The sequence below is a fragment of the Nicotiana tabacum genome, chromosome 8 (genome assembly GCF_000715075.1).
Source record: "Nicotiana tabacum cultivar K326 chromosome 8, ASM71507v2, whole genome shotgun sequence".
NCBI lineage: Eukaryota > Viridiplantae > Streptophyta > Magnoliopsida > Solanales > Solanaceae > Nicotiana > Nicotiana tabacum.
In genome coordinates this window covers 204,205,302-204,227,227 of record NC_134087.1, presented here as the reverse complement: position 1 = coordinate 204,227,227, position 21,926 = coordinate 204,205,302, and the positions used below count along the sequence as shown (strand labels likewise).

The following is a 21,926-nucleotide window of genomic DNA, read 5'->3' as shown; positions in this document are numbered from 1 at the left end:
GATGAGAAGAGCGAGTCTACACATTCAAGAAAAAGTTAAATAAAATGCAAATTTTGATTGAAAATTATACTAAAGTAAATGTGGTAGAAGTTACATGGGTTGTTAGCTCTAACAAATGGGGCCTGAATGAACTTTACTGCTACATCAAGGAAAGACAAAATGAATAAAAGCCTAATATTACAATAGAAGCAGCAGTTACAGGCAAATCTCATTCTAAAACTCACTTCGATTTATTTTCAGATTTTTGGTTTGACATCCCCATTCTCATCTGGACGATGAACTTTAGGAAATGGATTATTATTATTAGCAGTAGTTACTACTGCACTAAACAACTGAGTTGTTCTTGGCTGAGGAAGAGCAGACTTGGCAACACCATTGTTTAAGGAATCATGCTGATTCCTCGTTTCAGTCGTAGTAAAACCATTACCAATCATATCTTTTTGATCGACAGGGTCAGCACCTCGGATCATTGAAGAACATTTTCGTTCTGAAATTTGAAATAGATGGTTAGTTACATATAACATCATTCCAAATGAAACACAGTGGTAACAGCATAAAGAAAAAGGGGAGCAAATCGGAAGGGTGGGGTGGGGGGCGAGTATGCAGTTGCATATGAAGCAAGCATAATATCTTTTTTGTGGAAAGCTCCAAAAGCCTATAAAACGATACTGTAACTAAATACTTCACAAATAGTTGTAACGAACCCTTAACCAGAAATATTGGCTTCGAGCCTCGGAATGGAGTTCATCTTTGGTAGGGAGCACACATAGTCCCACTATCGCAAAAAAAATACCCATAGTAGGCTTCCTATGGTGTCAATCTAGATTACTCAAGCCAGTGTATTCCAGACATCGGATGGTTGAACCAAAAGTTCTAACAAATTGTATTATTGATGTTTTAATTTAAATTAATAGGGATATAAGAATATAAAAATAACATGATTAGCAATTTAAGAGCCAGATAGTACACATAGGTTACTATTTTCTATTTCTATTACGATATGCAAGGCGTCCTTTCCTTATTAAGCGCAGGTAAATAATTTCTACAAAAAGAGAAAAACAAGGCACATGTTCTAATTCACCATGACCTTGCAAGTGTGGTCAAGTGGAATTGATCTAAGATACAAAAGAAAAATGGAGAAAGGAAGCTAGTGGCAGTACCTAGAGCTCTGCAGATTTATTATAGACGAGGATTCTGAATCAATTTAATCAAACAACAATCAATTAAGCCTCAACCACAAATCAGTTTGGGCCAACAATATGAATACTCTAAATCCATATCGTTTTATTCAAGTCCATTTCAATCCACTAGTAAATAATTAACCTTTCTAAGGCACATGTTAGGAGCACTATAAATCTCACACTAATCTTTTCCTGGACAACTGATTAAATCCCAAACAATTGTATCGACTATTTGGATCCTTTACTTTGTGTTTTTAGCTAAGGTTTTGTTTGGTTGACTCAATATTTTCTGTAAATAAGTCATATTTTGATGTTTGATTATGGATTATAGGAAAATATTTTCTAAGGAGACCATATTCCAACAAAAAGGAGAAAATATTTTCTAACAAGAACATATTCCACCAAAAAGGAAAATATGAATTCCTTCACTAATAGGCAGAAGTCATTTCCTTTATAACTATTCAAGCTGCACCATAAAGAAGAATATAGATGAAAAGAGGTAAAGGAAAAATAACAAGTAATCAAACATTATCAGTGAAAACTATACACCTGCAGCCAAAAGAGAAACGTGGCAAAAGTATAACCCTTCTGAACCAGTAGGGAATGTAGCATTTCTAAAATAGATTCAGCCTCATCTACTTGTTCCATTTTACACCAAAAACAAAGCAATGCTATACACCTGGACATATTATTAACTTTTAATACTTAAAAATTTAATTGAAATACCATTCAATATTCAGACATTATTATCAATCATTAATAAATAAGTCTGCATGGAATTCCACAAGATTTTAGTTCTTTGGGACTACTTCCTTCCATGTGATTAGGTCTATCTCTTCTTCTTTTATCACATTTAATTATCATATAGTCCATTGTCAAAAAATTTAATCATCATACTGTCATGCCAATGAACCAGTGCATATAGAGGTCTATATAAGATAGAACAAAATTGTCTCAGGCAACCTTCTCTGGCTTTATCTCCATATGTGCTACTTGAACCCTCTGTTGAATGTGATTAATCTGTTCTATCCTGTTGACCGCACATCCTCTAAAAATCTGTAGTTTATTCTATGATATCCATCTTGCGGGTATGTTGGGCATTTCAGATTCAACTTTCTCTCCTATATTACTTGTTGGTCTCACATTCGTTCTATGGAACTTGCCTTTTACTTCATTGATTACCCTTCTATCACGTATTATACTGGTAGCACTCCTCAATTTATTATTTTTATGTATTGCATCTTCATTTATCATGTAATTCTTCTTAAAGCTAAGCATAGTTATCCGAATATCTATGCTTAGGATCCGTCTAATCTTACGGCACTTCAATCTCCTTTCTATGGATGAGAATAATGAATGATCTCTGTGATTGCACCAAATTTGTGTTCTTGCAACCAGTAGAGTTATTTGAATTTCAGATAGGTGGGAACTGTGGTTCACTAATCAGCTTTTAGCAGGTTGTAAGAATATGTGGAAGTAAATACTGAAGCTGATATAATTACTTGCGAAGGAGACAAAAGCCAGCTTCTTGCTAACATCTATTCACTCTAGAATAGTTTCAAAGGAATTAGGAAGCTGAATTCGATCATTGGAAAGCAATATGTCAGACCAAGTGCCTCTGAAAGCTAAGTTGCTCGGACTTTTCACTTTCCGTGCCGCACCCATGTCGACACGACGTGGGTGTGGGACCATACCGGATTCGGTCAATTGATTTTGGGTACTTTAACCAAAAGCGACTGAGAAATTAGGGACAAATACAATGATTTCTGAAATCAAAACAAAAGCTAGGGTGATATTGGAAAAAATGGTATATAGAAATTTCAACGTTAGTCATTTACTTTTATCTCCTTCTCGGAATCTCCTCTTGATCAATATTTTCTCTTTCTCGGAATACTGCGTCAGTTTTACAAATAATCTCTCATAATTTAGACATTTTTATAACTCTATTTTTAGATATTGGAATTATTTTTAACCAAATCTTTGCCCGTATCCGCCCCCTGAATCTTAAAATTTAGATCATGAAGGATCCGACCTCTAGATCCGCACCCGTAACGGACACCCACACCCGAGCCCGAGCAACTTAGCTCTGAAAATATCTTTTTTTGTTTGGACAGCAGATCATGGAGCTATAATAAACAACTTACACAGAAAAGAAGACCACTGTGCACAGGTCTGAGGCATGGCAGACAGGAAGAAACGATCAGTCACTTGCTCCTTCACTGTGAATTAGCTAAAATTTGTGGTGTGTTCCTTGCCTTGTTTGGCCTGAATTGGGTAATGCTGAAACAGTTGACGAAAGTTTTGCTATGTGGAAAGGGAACAAAATCTCGATCAGTCAGAAGATTTTGAGATACCACTGCCGCTTACATAATGTAGCCACTCTGGAGAGAAGGAAATAGGAGACGCTTTGAATACAAGATCTTGCTTTATAGACTAAAGCATAGATGCACAAATACTATAATCTTATCGGGTGAACAGATAGATGTAAATGATTAGAACAATGTCACGAGTTTGATGGCAAGTCGATAGATGTAACGCTTACAACGTAGCTCCAACTCGGTACATTTACGAGCATGTAAATAGACTTCCTACCTTACCCATAAAAGGGAAGAACCAGTTACCAGGAGCTAAAGAGGAAGTGAAAGGTGGACTTTTCCTAGAAAAGAGAATTACCATGAAAAAGAAGGAAGAGGGATAGTTCCACTTCGAAGGATTACTGAGTAATGGGTTCTCAATCTTCACTCCTTTACATTCAGTAGCCAATGACAGGCTAATTTATGTGTATGCAGGGAGTCTGGTCGTGGGTTATCATAAACTATGTCAAGTACACAATTCTTTTGTCTTGATATACTTGTATGGATTGGGTAATGATATGGATTTGAGCACTTCACATTAATCTTTAGAATACAGGGAAGCCCAATGCACTAAGCTCCCGCAATGCGCAGGGATCGGAAACATAAGTAAACATGTCCAACTCAAACATTGTACAATGTACCTCAGGTAGGTTGGTCAGGATACTTGCATATTTGATTATTTATAAGGGAATTAATTAATCACATTTAATTATTTTGGGTTATACTTAGGAATCTAGTAATGGATTGCAGTTATCAGCTACCATCTCTTCTTCAGCTCATTACACTTATATCCCTGTTAATACTACATTTCTCGTGCCTAATGCAGGAATCCAACAGGAAATTATCTCCCATTTGCACTAGAAGACAACAGTTTAAACAGAGGCCGTTGAACGTATCACTGAAAGGTATTTTGGGGCTTATTTATGGATTCATTGATGTAGATAAATTTGGTAACAGCTACATATTCAGTGAATAAGAACCAGGTATGGACAGAAAAGAAAGAGAAACTTACCTTTTAGTTGTCCTAAATCGACAAGCCTATTAAGACAATCACGAAATTTCATCAACACGATTCTTTCCTGTTCTGCATAGGTCTCGGTCGTGCCCTGCCCGTGGGGCAATTGAGAAGATGTATTACAGCTAAGAGTCGCTAGGTCATTAGGGGAAGCAACAGCAGCTGCAAACATGGTGTGTGATTCATCACACATTAGTGCTAACGTCCCTGGCGACATTGGCCTTTTTGATACATCAGCACCATCCAAACTAGACTCTTCCACACTGATTTTCTCACCTTGGTCCCCACTTGAACAACAGTCAAGCATATCCTTCTCAGTACCAGAATCTTTCTGGTTTTGTACTCGCTCCTGAGTTGATGAAGCTAAGGAAGCTTCTCTCTGCCCCTCAGCCTGTTTCATTGAAGCATCCTTTTCATCTGAAAGCATTCCAACACGTAATCATTAAAATAATTGGACACCAACTACTGCAAACGTGTAATAAAATCACAAAATTCACATGGTAGAACCACCAGATGAAAGATCTTATCTTTCCAATAACATAAGATCTGAATTGCACATTCAATCCATGTTCAACACATAACTCCACCTATGCGAGCTTAGCATCCTACATGAACTCACAGTACCTGTCCCAAGCCCATAAACGAGAGATTTGCGGTAGGTTGATGGTCTATGCAGTAGATCTAGTCCATTTACGATGAATCCTCATTATAACCAATTTATGATTCTATAGTTCTCCATTTTGAAAAAGAAGTACATCACTCGTGTTTCTTCTAGGAGGACTATTTGCAAAAACATTCTTTATACACAGAACTGATAAAAAAATATAATCTTTTTCATTAGTTCCTTTTTTTTCAAATCAGAATTATTAAGAAGTCAAGTTAAATTCATATATCTGTTGTCATCTACCAGATGCGCAGGGAGGCATAACAGTCTGAAAACCAGCTTATGCATAATTACCTTACCTGATCCTCGTAGTCTCCCTCTAACAAATTGGAGTACATCTGGCCCAACTTCCATGCTCTAGTTAGGAACATTGTGGTTTACTTTTGGATAGGGTACCATAATGCATGTGTGGTGACTGTAGAATCTTAATGTGGCTTCTGCTTAATCCTAATTGCGCAAACTCACAAGTAATTCTGCTGTAGATCTTATAGATACTCCAAAACAGAATGCATGTATTATGCATAAGGCTTTCATTTAAACACAAGGTGGGGGAGGAAAAAAGAAATGAGTCTCAATGAGCACCTAAGGGCGTGGCCTAGCAGTCAATGAAGTGGAAAAAGCTACAGGAGCCGAAGTTCAAGTCTCAGCAAAGGCCAATAAAAAACCAGGTGATCTATTTCTCAGCCTAAGCCTTGGTGGGCAGAGTTACTTGCTACCTATGCTGATGAATTAGTAGAAGAATGCGCAAGCCGGCCCGGACACCACCGTCGTAAAAGAAATTGAATTTCTGTGATGACTTGGTGCTTTCAAGTTTCGACCAGCGGAAAACTAGATCTAATTCATTTCCACCAGAAATCATTTCATACTCCATTCCAATTATCTTTGACTGATTATCCATTTGGAGGAAGAAAAGAAAAACATTCATCCCTAAGCTGCTGTTTATAATTCCCAAGGATCAAGAAGGAAAAAGACTTGAATAGTAAAGCGAGAGAGTGAAGAAAATACTTCAAACATTATTTGAAAAACATGTCAGAAAAAAGTCTTGATAACTTCTTACTTTCCAATGGAAACTCAATTTATGATTTTAAAGTGAACAAAAAGGCGGAATCAACATAACAAAGAAGATGGACCAAACGTATTGGTCATACAAGTAATCAAAAGTACTTGAAAGATATATACCTGCCAACATCTTGGCTGCTTCTCCTGAATGTAAAACTAAAACTGAGCAAAGTTCCTTCAAATCCTGTGGTTGGATGAGGTCTGCCAACAGAGACCTTCAACCATAACATGACAATTAGTTTGCTGAATGAGCAGTAAAGGTTAATTTCTTAGGGGTAGTTACTGCTACCTGTAAGTAAACTTGGAAGGACCCACTGTTGCAGCATTTCCAACACAAGGACCAGGAACTGAAGATAATGAAGGTAGGACAGAAGCCTTGATATGGTTCCCCTGTATAATACAGTATGTTAATTCATCCATCAATTATTTTCTGGGAAGCTGCAAGTTGTCTCTCCTGCTTATTTTAAGCAAAAAATATCAACAAGAATAAATCCAGAAAACGAATTTCAAGCAGTTGTTAAATGCATTTTCTCTGATGAAAACCATGCCCTTCAGTGTGCAATCATCTATTAACAGCAATGCAGCGATGCCCGGTGGATTATACTAATGAGAAGGAACTCGGACATTCTTCACCAATCAAACAGTTGAAAAATGCCTCGAGTTCAATGGTAAAGGATATCATTTACCTGTTGGGATTGTCCATGCCTGTGAACAGGTTCCTTAACTGATGACCCGAAGAACAGATCCTGGCCCTTTCTTTTCTTATTCACAGGAGATAATCCATAACCGGAGGATCCAATGGCACCTGTGATAGCAGCATTTGCCGCCTGCTGGAGATATGCCATGTTGTTTGCATGATCTCCATGGAAAAGAGCCTGCCTCTCCTCACTTCCTTCAAAATTTTTGCAGTCCATGCATTTACAATTTTCAGAGCAAAGAATGTTGGCTTGGAAGCACTCACAGTACTTCTTGAGGCAACCTGATTTCTTGCAGTGGCATCCTTTGTTATGCTTTGCCAAGACTAAGACATCCCCAATTTCCTCCTACAAAGGTTTAAACGCAGTTCGAAAGTTACCAAATAGAATAAGAAACAATATTTGACGCTACTTTGATTTACATCAAATTTCAACTCTGCCAAATTCATCCTGATAAGCACAAGTAGTTCTAGAAATCAAGCGAAATTTCACAAAACTACAAAAGAGAATAAGTTCCTAGGACATCATGAGAAGAATAGTATAACATGATACAGCTTCAAAACCACCATATTGAGTTGACTAAGTTTACTTCGTGGTTAGATTGACCCCTTTAGGTAAATTCTATAGACTGGTTATTAGACCTACTATGTTGTATGGGGCAGGGTGTTGGCTAGTCACGAACTCACACATTCAGAAAATGAAAGTAGCGGAAATGAGGATGCTTAGATAGATGTGTGGGCATACTAGGAGAGATAAAATTAGGAATGAAGATAAACGGGACAAGGTGGGAATGGCCTCCATGGTAGACAAAATGAGGGAAGCGAGGCTGAGATGGTTCGGGCATGTGAAGAGAAGGAGCGCATATGCCCCAGTGAGGAAGTGCAAGAGGCTGGCATTAATAGGCTGAGGAGAGGTAGAGGTAGACCGAGGAAGAATTGGGGAGAGGTGATTAGACTGGACATGACACATCTTCAGCTCACCGAAGATGTGAGGTCAAGCATTAAGATTGAAGGTTAGTAGGTAGTCGAGCGATTTTCTATGGGAGAGTATGGTTCTAGTTTAGAGCACCTTATATGCTCCCTCTTTACTTTATCAATATTATTGTTATTATTCTACTATTTTTTATCCCTCAAATTTATTACTACTGTTGTTTCTTTTACTTTGAACATCGTTATTATTTTGCTGTCAATACTTTTTTCTTCAATATTTTTATCTTAGCCTTTTTTACTCTTGTATTTTTCAAACCTATTTTGAATTTTCTTGAGCCGAGGGTCCATCCGAAATAAAATTCTATTGACACCAAACCTCTTTATACAACTCGCAAATTTTCAAGAAGTCAAAGTCAGTCATTCAAAATCTAAACTCTGATGTGATGCTTTCACAGTCAAACTAAAATTCAAAGGGTGCATTGGTTATGCAAAAGCCTTTAAACGAACAACCTTTTTTACTCTTACACGCAATACACAGAATATAGATTTATATTAGATAAGGTACAAATATAGGTTACTTTTTACTGTTTGTAAGATTCGTCAAAATTCCAGTATTCAAATGCAAGCTTGAATAACCACTGACATTTACATTTATTTACAAGCTGAATTCGAGCTCAAAGTCAAACTAAAAATTGATCCTAATTGACTACTCAAGCTCAGAAAGTTCAAGTAAATATTGATTATATTGCATTTCCTACTTTTCATATCAGCAATTTTTAACCACATCATTGCCTGAAGAGAATCTGAATAAACAAATAGTATCATAGACCACAAGGACATTAACGAGAGTAACATATCCAGGATATCTCAGATCTCTAGCATAATTAGAATAAAGATTTTTTATGAATAGTTCAACTTCTAAGAAAGCATCATCCACAAATCCACTTAGTTTTAAGAAGTACCTTATTATCTCGAGCTCCATGTGGACTGCTGGCGATTTTAGGCCTGAATGCATGTGGATTACGCTCTAAAGTAGCTTCAACTGCTTCACGTCTAGCAGGCTCATTTTCGACATTATTATGACAATTGTTACAATTGCACCCATCACAATATATGCCAGATGCAAAGCATTCACAATACAACTTTTCCAAAAATAGAAAGAATAAAGAAAAGTCACATTGCATAAGAACTAAAGCAGTGACTCTAATAGTGTAGTAATGCATAAAAGCGAAATAAATCTTACAAATAACAGAGAATGGAATAGTATAAACATATTACCTGCATCCCTAACTGTGAGAGGGGAAAAAAGGGATTAACTTAAACCATCCAAAATACACCAATGTCCCACAAACTGACCTTTTCCATGGGTTGGTGCTCAACCCTAGAAAACCAATGTGGTGGTTTGTTTTGATTTTTATATATAAAAAGCTGCAACAACTCAAATAAAACCTCCATTTTCAGAATGCAGACTGTATAGATGTATTGCATGGCCACTTTGAAACAAATAGTCCATTTATTTCATGGCTAGAACCTAATGGCCAAAAGGTTCACTTTTGCAAATGGTGAATTTACTAAGAACAGTGTGGTTTTATATGTGGGCTATAGCTGGTAATTTCTGTATGTATTCGTGTCATGTATAAACCACAAACGTCCATCTATAGCACAAAAACATACACTCTAAATCCCAAATTTATCATATGTAAAGTCTATAATCCTAAACTTTGAGCCCCTAATGTAATGTCATATAACCAAAAACACCAGACTTTCTAACGTATAGTTTAACCGTAAACACCTAAACTACAATCTATACTGAATCTGCCCAAATCGTCAACCAACCAACCACAAGCTAACTAAACTAAATTGATTGGATATTTTGGAAAAACCAGTGCAAAATATGATTAGGTTATGGTTTTAGTTCAAAACCACCCCAAACCGCCTATGTACATCCATGTACACATCTAGTCATCATTGATTGGAAATCGTATGCGGCAGAGAACTTATCCTAAAATTTTACCACTATGTGCATGTGCTCACAAGATTAATGCAAAGACAGTCAGTACTATGACATAAAGAGAAATAATTCACATATGCTCCTGCAAGTGAAACTTCGCGAACTTGAACAGGTTAAGAAAAAAGGCCCTGGAAAAAGCATTGAATCGAGCTGGTGTCCAAGGTAAATTTAAGTGATGGACTAGGCTTTAATCTCATTATTATCCTTCCTTTTACAAAATTACCAATAAGCCCTAAGATAAAATTATTAGCTTCTTTAGAACAGGGATTAAACATATCGAAGGTGCCAAAAGGAGTAAAATATCCTTACAATATCTGGTCATTTCACATCTTTATTTTCCATTTTCTTAATCCTTCCTGTTGGGAATGGTTTAGTTGATAATATTTGTTTGGACCAATGAATATGTTAATTTGTTTATGACACATCTATGCTTGATTACCTCATGTATATCCCTTCCAACAAATATTTTGCCATCAAGAAGGGAAAAAATAGAAATTTTAGAGCTTATCAGTGCCGAAAGGACAATAGAAGAACAGTCATTTCAGAGCTTATCAGTGCTGCCTTCATCTGTTTGCCATCCATTAATAGACTTTAGTTATTTTTGAGATATTCCACATATCTGCATGAGACGGAGGTAGTACTTACAACTTTAGACATCGAGAGTGTTTGCAGTTACACTGCTTCTGCTTTTTAGGAGTACCATCTTTTACCTCACTAACACTTTGCCTTGGCCGTGCTCTTGGAGAATCTGGTTTCCTGGAAACAATGAGTATTAGCATCATATAGATCATATTCAGTCTAAGCTAACATAAAAATGCTCCCTCTCACAGCTTCGTAAATCAAAATCCCAAAAACTTGTGTAGAGGCCACAAACAAACCCTAGACGAATGATGATCAACAGTTCGAAATGTACAAATATTGTTTATTTCCGTAAGTTAGCCAGTAGTTGCAAACGACTTACAAGGTTGTAAGGAAAGGATCATGATTATCATCTCTAATGTCCTGTATTGCTCACCAGTCAACCAAAATATAGAAACAAAGAATCACTCATAAAAGCCTAGCAAGCTGGAATCCAGAACCTATAAAGTTTAAATTCAGTTACTAGCATTTGAGGTCGTTGTCCTAGAATCCAGAACCTATAAAGTTTAAATTCCTCGGTATACATATATATATTAAGAAATCCATTAAATATTTATAAATATTTGACTTTGAACACAAGCTATTATTCTATATTAAGTTGTGGTCATTGTAGAAACCCACAAACTTCAAATTCTGAATCGGCCTCTGCCTGTAATACCGTTCCCACCGTTCCCAGGCATCTTATATTGTCTTCCTACATGCTCAAAGATGCATTCTTTAGCAAATAACAAACAAATTATAGAGTTTATAACAACAATTTCCTCTAACCCACTAATTTCAGTTAAATGAGCTAAGAAAGATCCCTTTTCCGTAGATACTTACAGAGGAGGTCGTATTGAAGGATGAGTAGTCGGCACCGCAGTTTGTTTCGTCGGCATTAACAGCATGTGTTGCTGCGTCTGTGGCCTTTGCAGTTGTATCGATTTCACAAGCGGTTGAATCTGCTTTGTTTGCTCCGGCATAGCGGTGGCCGGAGATTGACCACTACTGCCACCGAACACCGTGAAATCCAGCTGCCTAGCCAGCTTCTTCGCCGGAAAATCCACAACCACCTGCGGCTGCCCCGTAGTAGCTGCAGAAGCGGAAACAGCCGCCTCCGATTGAGCCTTATTTGGAGGGAAAGAATCCCCTCCCTCGCTATTCTCCATTCAAACCCACAATAAAAACTCACCAAACACCCAAAAATTACAAAACCTCACAAATTCACTGATTATCCACTGCAAATACCACGATAATTCCACAAAATTCAACAAATATAACGAAAAACTGCTCAAAATTCAAAATTTCGACAGGTGAAGCTGTGTAATTCGAAAATCAGATTCAAGTTACAAAAATTTAGCGAATGTTGGCTAGAAATCCACTCAAATTATTCACCTAATTCAACAATAAGTTCGATCGACAAATACACATACACTGTGTGTGTGCGTGTTTTATGTATGTACACAGGCGGAAGGAGAAAAGAAGGGATTTTTCGAAGAAGAGAAGCAGCAGCAAATATTGCTGCTCCCTCTAAAGCTTTTGAAATTCAATTTTGTAAATATTGGACGGTACGATGTCGGTAAAAAGTTTAATCGTGCGGTGGCTACGGGGAGAATTAATCTAACGGCTTAAATTCATAGAAGCTTTGTAGGATTATCTATAACCGTCGGATCAGAAGAGAATTAAAATGCGTGTTCATCTCTTTTACATTCTCATTCATCTAAATAAAATGACATTTTTATTATTTAATAACTAAATATTATATACAAGAAGAACAAATTATGTAAAATAACAATGGATATTATATAACAGATGGCTTGTAACATTTATTTAAAAGAGAAAAAAGTGTATTATATTGACATTATAATTGAATTCAAAATAATTAAAAATCTTACCATGGAACAATAAACAATTTAGTTAAGTTAGTTATGTTGATTTGTGATCATACAGTTAAAGTTCTCTATAACCGTCTCATTTATTCAAATCTTTTATATTATTGTTATAGACAAAAATTATCTAGAAAATCAATTATTTTTTTCATTTTTAAATATGCATCAACATTTGTTGTATTCAATTTTTTCTTTTTCTTTTTAAAATATGCATCAACATATATGCTTAAGCAAAGAAACTGGAAAAAAGCCACAAGAAAAGTAAAACTGCCACAATTTTTTTTTCTCATTTACATGTTTTTGTTGCTTCAGGAATAGAAAAGAGATTTGATATATCTATCCACAAATTTGTTTATGTTATTTTCAATATTTTTCAAGTCAAGGCATTTAGGTTGTTTGTTTTAGAGGATAGATTTTTCTAGGTAATCTCGGATACTTAGTAACCATATGAGTAATTGGCTCTATTAAAAACAAAAATTTAAAGCATACAGAAAAAATTATATGATGAAGAAAAATAAATTACCTTAATAAATAGGGGAAAAAATACCCCCGACGATAATAGTTGGTTACTTGTTTAAACCTGAAATAATGGAACTCAACAACAAAACTAATATAAAAAATAATATTGTATCGCAATATAAAAGTACTTTACCTAAATTAAATATATAGAATAAAACTTGAAGGATGGAAAACACTATTATGGTTAAAAACACCAAATTAGAGCATTGTATCAATGAGCTCTAAATCCTTATTGTATCGAAAAAGAATAACATAGTTTCTATATTTAAAATTTTGTTAAACTTAAACTTATATCTTTTCTAATGAAATGTTCTTATAGTTAGAGAAATGGTATGACAACTTTGAGACGATAAAAGTTGTAAAATACTTTTGATATGTTGCAGGATTCTTTCTCCTTTTTTTCCCTTAACTTTGTGCTCTATCAAACAAATAGTTATTTTTTTTTTAGATAGAATTAAGGGTATCTAACGGGTGGGCCGGGCCGGGCTGGGTAGGGAAAAGTTGAAACCATTCGGGTTTCGAATCGAGCCGGTTACGGGTTAGGGGTTACCGGGCTTAACGAGTTCGGGTTTATCCGGGTAAAAAATAAACCTTAAGGGTTACGGGTCCAAGGGGTCGGGGCGGGTTAGTGTTTTTTTTATTTTTTTGTATTTTGTATAACTATTAGAATTTATATTAATATAAAGTAAAAATATAAAGAATACAATGAAGATGAAAAAAAAATGCACTTATAAATTGCAAGTGCTACATTTATTTCAAAATTCAAACTTACAAATTGAAAGGTTTACATTTAACAACAAGTAAATTAACGAAAAAAGAGTAAATTCAAAGGTTTTGCATTGCCTTAGACTCTAAAACCTTGGAAAAAAAATGGAATCTAGCCTTTAAACCGATGCGGGCCGGGCCGGTTAACCTGTTTTACAGGAATTTTGGTTGACGGGGTTTGACCGATCCGATTAACCGGATGAATTAAAGTGAACGGATCAACCCCCTAACCCCAGTAATCCAGCCCATTCGCCCCCCCTAAGTACCGGGCCGGGCTGGTCCGGGTTTCAACCAGTATGGGCCGGGCCGGCTCAACCCGGCCCGTTTGACACCTCTAGATAGAATGGAAGTAGTAATATTTTTCTTTCTTTTTTCTTTTTGTAGACTATGAACATAGTATAAAGTTTTTTAAATAAAAACTAGTGCGTTGAATCTTCAACTGCGAAAACCTATAAAATGCTGTATTTTTCTTGAGATGAAAGAGAGTAGGATTATATAAGTCAACATCACCAGTCATATAATTGTCAAGAGACCAATGGTAAGACGCCATGTGGCATGGCATTAAGGCGCCACCATTGCTTGGGAAGAGAAGAGCGGGAAATTAGGCAGGCTCGAGAGCACGTGATTATTTTTTATTTTTTATTTTTAATATAGAGGGAATCTCTCTGCTATGTTTAATTTGAAGAAAATAAAATAAGGTACTAAAATACAAATAGTAGTAGTAATAGGTTTTGGCTCCAAGGGGTCGTTTGGTAGGGTGCATAAGAATAATGCTGAATATGGTGTATTAGTAATATTGGTATTAGTTATGCTTGCATTAGTTATGCTGGTATTAGTTATGCTGACATATTTCTTATTCATTGTTTGGTTTGATATATTAAAGCATTGTGCAATTTCTAAAAGAATTGTTTGTTTACAAAGCCCTCAAAACCAATCCATCACAACTTTCTAAATGAAACATATGTTGAGAAATATTTTTATTGCAAAAAGTTTTAAAAAAATTATTTAATTTGTCTACCTATATGTAAAATAAAATTAAATATTTATTTATAAAAAAAGAAATATGCTAAGTATTTATTTATTTACTAGAGCTATAATTTTATTTCTCACTATTTGGATTATTTTAAACTTCCATCAATATAATAACTAGCATATTGTAATCAAACATAAATGTTGAAGGACAATTTTGTCTTTAACTAAGCTAACACATGCATTAAAACTCATTGCATTGCTAATACCATTATTTTCTATGCATTAGTTATGCATAGGATAATACCAAATAGGATGTATAACTAATACTTGCATAACTAATGCATAGGTTCAAAATGTCTACCAAACAATGTATTATTAATACACAAAGCTAATACATGCATTGTTTTATCTAATGCATCCTACCAAACGACCTCTAAAGGTCCACGAAGATGTTGACTTTTCTTGGGGAAGTGCACAATTCTTATGGCAGTTATTTAGGAATTAATTAATACTTATTTTATAAAATAAAAAAATTAAAAATTTTAAGTTCAAAATAATTCAGGATGCGTTCCAAAAAATTAAATTGAAAAATTAAAATTTAGAATGTATTGACTAATTTCTAAATAACAACATTTTAAATTGGCTATTTGGTGTCACTTCTATACCTTTTTTTTTTTTTTTTTTGCGCAAGAGTTCAGTGATCCAATGAATCTTGAAGATTAAAGCACTTGGGAATTGGGATAGACGGGCCAGATTAACTAAGGATATTTTTTCGGAATTTTTAATTCTTATATCAAAGATTGATACCTTATTTATTTTAAATAAATACCCTTTGAAAAAATTATATTTCATAGCTATATTTTGATTTTTATAGCCAAATATCTATTTATGGTCACCTCCTATCCCTAAGCCATAAAATACGCTTGTATTATTTTTCTCTCTCATTCTTTCAGATTTTTCTCCACACACACTCTCTCTCAACTCCAGTCTTTCTCCATGAAATTTCTCTTGTTTTAACGAATCAGATCCCATGGCCTACTTCGGATACCAACTTCAGATCTCATGCTCGGCGTTGATAAATTAGTCTCACCGTCGGATTTATGGTCTAGTTCTCGTGTTAATTGGAAGATTCTAGCAGCACATGCCGTCGGCATCCGGATTCTCCGACCACAGCCTTCAACTTTCATGTGCCGGTCTTTTGAGGATCTTGTGTGAATCAAATTAGAGACGCTTATATCACATGGAAGGCATAGACCATTTTACTCAAAGATTTTTCAAGTTCCAAGAATTTTCTGTCATAACTTTCGTGTGCCCATCCTTCAAATCGTTTTTCTCCGGCTCTTCCTTTAACAAAGGCACAATTTCTGTTGACGGCGACCATGGCTTCTTGTTGCTGTTAGAAGGGAAACGAGTCGTGGCTTCCTGTTGTTGCTGCTGCTTCTGACGTTATTCTTGCATCTGCTGCAATAGGAGTAGCTGAAAATTAGGGTTTGTTCTTGAACAAAGACGACGGATTTTGGGGCTGAGCAACTTGATTTTCTGTTAATATATTTTAATGTATTTTCAACTTATGTATCTTCATGTATTTCATTGTATTCGTTGTCTTTTTTTCATTGTAATTCAATGTATCTCGTTGTATTCCATGTATTTCATTGTATTTACTGGTTTTTTTCTCTCATTGTATTTCAATGTATTCCGTTGTATTTTAGGTATTTCACTGTATTCACTGTCTCGCTATATGCCAGGAATGTATTCATATGTTTTTTTAATTAATATAATTTATGTATTATATAATTTCTCTGAAGATTGCTATGTTTTTTGGGTATTTTCGGTTGAGAATCTTATTTATAACTGAAAATACAAAATTTGTGTGTTATAATTGAGTTTGTTGAGTTATATTAGATGTCTACTATGTTAATTGATTCACTTTCCATTTTAAAAATAATGTAATCTCTTATTTCACGCCGTGAATACAGTCAAATACAATAATCTGTCCAGATGTAATCCCATGTTTCACGCCGTGAATACAGTCAAATACAATAATCTGTCCAGATGTAATCACATGTTTCACTCCATGAATACAGTCGAATACACTCGAATACAACAACTGATTAGCTGGACTTCCCTTATTCACTCCTATTTTTGCTATTGTATTCATGAATACAATAGCTTAAGTACATCAAATACATCTTATAACCACAAAAAAGGTATCTATAATCCGTAATATAGTAAATGGTATCTATAGATGGCTAATTACTACTAAAAGATAGTGCTTTATGAAAATTTCTCTATTTTTTCTCTATTACTTTGGTGGTAAGAAAATGAGCTCAAAAAGATACTCCCTCCGGTCCACAATAATTGACCAATTTACTTTTTTTATTTTGGTCCAAAATAACTGTCCATTTATATAATCAAGAAAAAAATTCAATTTGTTTTTCAAAAAACTCTTATGTACGTATCCTTAAAAAGTCATTTACTCCTCACATTTGAGAAGAGAAATAAGTGCTACTATAACTATGGTGCAACATTTAATGAAGGCTAGTTTAGTCACACTAACTATTTTCGTCTAAAATTTAGTATTTTCTTAATAGATGTGTCCAAAACAAATTAGTTAATTATCGTGGACTAGAGGGAGTAGTGGAAATTGACCACGTACATATCGTGCGAGAAACTTTTACTGGTATCACTAGACTATAAATCTTGACAGTTATTAACTAGAGATTAGAGATTCAAATGACAGCAAAGAGGGTGTTTTTTTTTTCCTCCTTTTAATTTTTTTTAATAATCGGCATAAAAAGTAAAAGGAGGAAAGACAAAATGAGGATAATGAGATTGGAACTATGTACCTAGATTTGGAGGACGGTTAGTAATTCTCCGAAGAGTACGGTGTGATGGATAAAATTCTACCATACTTAATCAGATGTTAATCAGATATTTCGGTTTGAGTCTTAAGAATGGATAAACAAAATAAATCGGTATAGTAAATTTTCAATACCAAATGATTAAACTAAAAAAATATATATCGTCTAATACATTTGGGATCATTTTTAGTGTAATCTCAAACATAAAGGATTATTTTAAGCTTTTCTCTTTTTCAGAATTGGGTTCGTATGTCTTTTGAGATGAAAAATTGTTTTACCTACCAAAGAAATTGGAAGAAAGAGACACAAACCGAAAATGGGAAATTAGAATGTAACCATGGAATAAGTGCCCGTTTGGCCATTATAAAAATTTACTTTTCGGAATCAGTGTTTGGCCATAGAAATTTTTGAAAATTTGAAAAACTCCAAAAAGCTATTTGTCAAAATTTTCACTTCAAATCACTCACAAAAATTTAAAAACAGCTTCATCTTGTATTCATGTCCAAACACAACTCTAATTTTCAAATACCATTTTTATTTAAAAAAAAAAAATCACTGTTTTCTGGAATTTCACAGTTCTTGTGTCCAAACGCCCACTAAATAAGTTATCTCGAGTTATTGTAAATCACCAGCTTTGTTCCAGTTCCACCAAAAGTTTCTGATAACATATGTCACAATGACTAAAGGAAGAGAAAGTGTTTTTGGTTGAAACAAGATCACTTCCACTTCTCAAATTTTGAAGGGTTAATTGGCAATTGAAAAATAAAATAGTCCTGGGCACAATGAGAGCAAAATCTTGAGGTACTGACAACATTGAGGACTACTTAATAACTATATACTTAGCAGAGGTCTCGGGTTCGAGCCCTGGGTATGGAGTCACCTTTGTTAGGAAGCATTTTACCCCTAATATGGGACTTCCCGACACGAATCCGGATTTAGTCGGGCCCCAATGCAGGTACCAGACACCGGATGGGGAACCAAAAAAAAATAAAAAAAATTAATAACTATATACCTGGGATGAAACAGATGGGATCCAATTCTTCATTTAAGTAGATTGTAGCACAATACAAGAAGTCTCCTTCAGTACAAAAAACAATACAAATAATATAGACTTGCCGCTTACGTATATGGCTCAGTTTCTTAATTGTTATTCCAACAGAGGAAGCCACAATTGTTACAACTTACAAAACTTTGAGAATCCCCTACAACAAAATATATGAAGTGCTGCAACATTACAAAGTTTGCAGCAAAGATGATACTTGAATATCACATGGCCAACGAGAATCTCTATCACTCTGAGAGGAATTACTTCTACCAATGTGAGGATAGCTCAGTCACAAAATTTTGGGGGAAAATGGAAGTAAATTAAGAACAAAATTATACACCCGGGTGCTCAAGTAAACTTAATTGAGAAACCATAATCAGTGGTTGATACTTTCACTGGGCCAAAATCATCAAAGTCTGAGTCAGAGTTAAAATCCCTATAATCACCTAATTCATCAGGTGAATCTTCATCTGCGCCACTATGTTTGGAGGGAATCCTCAGTTCAGACGATGGGACAGGCAAAGGATCTTCATTCAGATACTTGTCATGTAGTAATTCCATTGCCGTAGCTCTACCAGCCGGGTCAAAACATAGCAACTTTTTTACGAGCAGAATTTCGTCAGTTGACCTGTTGGATAGACATGCTTCTAAGCCAATTGGATTATCCACTTTACCAAATGAAATTATTTTGTAATCAGGAAGATTTGCGCAACCAGGCCAAACTTCTTCAGATAAGTTTCCAAGAACGCTAAATATTCTGCCGAGTTGATCAATGTCTGAACTTCCAGGAAAAAGTGGTTCCAGACGCAAAACCTCCGCAAAAATACAACCTAGTGACCACAAATCAATCTCTGGTCCATAATTTGTGGATCCGTAAAGTAGCTCAGGTGCCTTATACCAACGAGTTCCGACGCAGGAGGTAAGGGGAGGAAAACAATCATGTTCATCATCTTCAACATCGTAGGAATATGTGCCTGGTAAGAGATCTTCCTCAACATTACTCATGGTGCCTGTAGCTAGACAGGAAGTGTCTCCATCTTGAATATTACTATCTTTATCAATGTCATCCAAGAACCTGGATCTCAGCTCATCCGACTCTCCAAGGCGTTCAGGTTGAACAACAGACCCTGGCTCTTCAATAAATAGACCTCCTTCAGAAGACACATCTGATATGTGCTTGAAATGTGATGGACCAGCCACAGTTGCCTGATCGGGATTGCTCTGTACGTATGGCTGTTGATTGTCATTAGCAGCTACAAACCCGGGGGCCAGTAGTATCCTAGCCTGTGTGGAACAAGAAGAGGCAAAGTCATGTATTGAGAAGGAAAAGAACATTAATCAGAAGTAGACTTGAATAGAGTTCAGGTATCCAAGGATGTTCCATCACACGAACAAAAGCACTATGGATATCCTGAAGAAGACTCTGTGCTTAACAAAGGTTATGTATATAGAACAGAGGGGATCTAACGCGACTACTGTGGGTTCAATTAACTATTTCTTTTGCCTCGACCTATACACATGCAAACAGCAACAACTACTACGAGCAGTCCAAACAAGCTGAGTTCTGCTATATGAATTCTCAATGACCATGTTTCTCCATTTAAACTCATCTCAAGCCAAAGTTATACCAATAAGTTCTCTATATTTCTACTAACATATAAATCTCTGACATGGCTAAAAGACTCCTAGAAAGCATAAGAAATAAAAAAACGTACTAATATGACTAAAACATATACCCAACTAATAGGTATCACTTCTACAGATTATTTTCTTTCATTATATCCTATCTTGCGCTAAGTCTGCATGAATTCCGCAATATTTAAAAAAATATCAAAATGTATAAATAAATATATAATAAAATCACACTCATTAGTCGGAAACATCCTCTCTACCTCCACAAGGTAGGGATAATGTCTACGTACATCTATTACACTGGGTTTATTGTTGTTGTTGTTGTACACTCATTCTAAACTCACTCACTCTATATCCTGGGATTTGCCTTCGTATAGAGCTACTAACTCGAACAGGGAGCTTAGTGAATGGATACCTCAGAGGATAATATCTTCTAGAGTTCTAGTATAAGATCCTTGCAAAAAGCAATGTTGCGTGAACTCTCCAAAATGCTACTGCACTATGTCGGATCCTTCAAAAATGCACTACTTTTGGACGATATTTTCGGAGACTCCGAGCAACATAGGTATAAAGTGGTCTTTAAATGAGTTCTAATCGCCCAGCCGACTGCACCTGTTGCTAAGCTGTAATTCTCTTATGAATTGCAATCAAAATTCTACTAGTAATAACTAATAAACGATGAAAATTTGACGAGGAACACATATTAAAGTTCACAACTTGACGAGTTCTGTATATGTGGTGAAAGACTATTTTGTAAGCTCAAATGAATCAGAAATATCGAATCGAAATCGAAAATTTTGATATCTCGAAAAAAGCAGAAAAACTGAGAACCTGGCCAAAATCAGCTAACTTGAGGACTCCATTATCAGAAATCAACAAATTTTCAGGCTTCAAATCTCTATGTACAATCGAATTCCTATGACAGGCATCAACTCCACATAAGATCTGGACCATCCACTTTTTAATCTCCCCAAGGCCCAATCCATTTTCCCAATTCTTCGCTTCTTTTATAAGAGAGCTCAAATCCGTAGGCAAATATTCCAATACGAGTACAGCATCTTCATCTTCTCTCCAAAAATACTCGTATAAAACGACAACGTTTGGACAGTGCTGAAGGATTTGTAAGGCTTCGATTTCTCGACAAGCTGATTGGTAATCGTGGATTTCTTTGAGGGCGACGATAACGGAGTCGGATCTCCGGCGAGCTTTGTAGACGTCGGAATATGCGCCGGCGCCGATTCGGTTGAAGATTTCGTATTTAGTTGTGATTTCTTTTCGGGTATGGATGCTCCAGCTCTTTTCGTGTGGAGGGTCCATTGTTATGGTATTTTCTTTTTTTCTTTCTTTTTGGTTTGTTTTGAAGAAGAAGAAGAAGAAAATTGGCTATGTCACGTGAGGTGGAGTCATTGCACGTGCATCGAAGTTAGACTAAACATAAAATTTTGAAAAATCCAACTTTGACTTTATCTTTTTCCACTATAAAACTATTCAACTTCGTTTGCTCAAAGCACAATTATTATTATTATTATTACTAGTCTCCGTATTACGGCCAACTTTTGTCATAACGAAGCTCCAACTTTTCTTTATTTTTACCTCCGAAATAGAGGATTAATAATGTTCCTTCAAAATAGTGATACTATTCATCTCTCCCATTACTATTCATGTATATTTTATTATATTTTTATTATTTAACTCTTTTAATTTATCTCTTTATATA

At 35.4% G+C, this 21,926-nt stretch overlaps 2 protein-coding genes across 3 annotated transcripts; both read right to left on the bottom strand.

Moving 5' to 3' along the window:
- Positions 1 to 35: 35 nt before the first annotated feature.
- LOC107786401 (protein tesmin/TSO1-like CXC 5) lies at positions 36 to 12,058 on the bottom strand. 2 transcript variants are annotated; one of them, XM_075220069.1, is made up of 8 exons: positions 11,370 to 12,058; positions 10,554 to 10,664; positions 8,860 to 9,039; positions 6,960 to 7,316; positions 6,563 to 6,663; positions 6,394 to 6,488; positions 4,548 to 4,967; positions 36 to 487 (listed from the first exon to the last, which is right to left on the bottom strand). In XM_075220069.1, exons 2-8 carry the CDS (start codon positions 10,563 to 10,565, stop codon positions 237 to 239), a joined length of 1,416 nt encoding a protein of 471 aa, XP_075076170.1. In that variant the 5' UTR covers positions 10,566 to 10,664; positions 11,370 to 12,058; the 3' UTR covers positions 36 to 236. The 2 variants fall into 2 exon arrangements, with proteins under 2 accessions (XP_075076170.1, XP_075076168.1); XM_075220067.1 differs by having other exon boundaries at positions 8,860 to 9,043; positions 10,560 to 10,664.
- A 6,489-nt stretch (positions 12,059 to 18,547) lies between these two features.
- On the bottom strand, positions 18,548 to 21,557 carry LOC107786402 (cyclin-dependent kinase F-1-like). The gene is made up of 2 exons (XM_016607869.2): positions 21,041 to 21,557; positions 18,548 to 19,861 (listed from the first exon to the last, which is right to left on the bottom strand). The coding sequence occupies exons 1-2, from the start codon at positions 21,524 to 21,526 to the stop codon at positions 18,926 to 18,928; spliced, it is 1,422 nt and encodes a 473-aa protein (XP_016463355.1). The 5' UTR covers positions 21,527 to 21,557; the 3' UTR covers positions 18,548 to 18,925.
- Between the last annotated feature and the right edge of the window lie 369 nt (positions 21,558 to 21,926).

Coding starts and splice junctions, on each gene's coding strand:
- LOC107786401 (XM_075220067.1), bottom strand. CDS start 11,695: ATGGAGAATAGCGAGGGAGGGGATTCTTTCCCTCCAAATAAGGCTCAA. Junction 10,665..11,369: donor CCTTCAATACGACCTCCTCT/GTAAGTATCTAC, acceptor CATTGTTTCCAG/GAAACCAGATTCTCCAAGAG. Junction 6,489..6,562: donor CCTTCCAAGTTTACTTACAG/GTAGCAGTAACT, acceptor TTATGGTTGAAG/GTCTCTGTTGGCAGACCTCA.
- LOC107786402 (XM_016607869.2), bottom strand. CDS start 21,526: ATGGACCCTCCACACGAAAAGAGCTGGAGCATCCATACCCGAAAAGAA. Junction 19,862..21,040: donor AGTTAGCTGATTTTGGCCAG/GTTCTCAGTTTT, acceptor TGTTCCACACAG/GCTAGGATACTACTGGCCCC.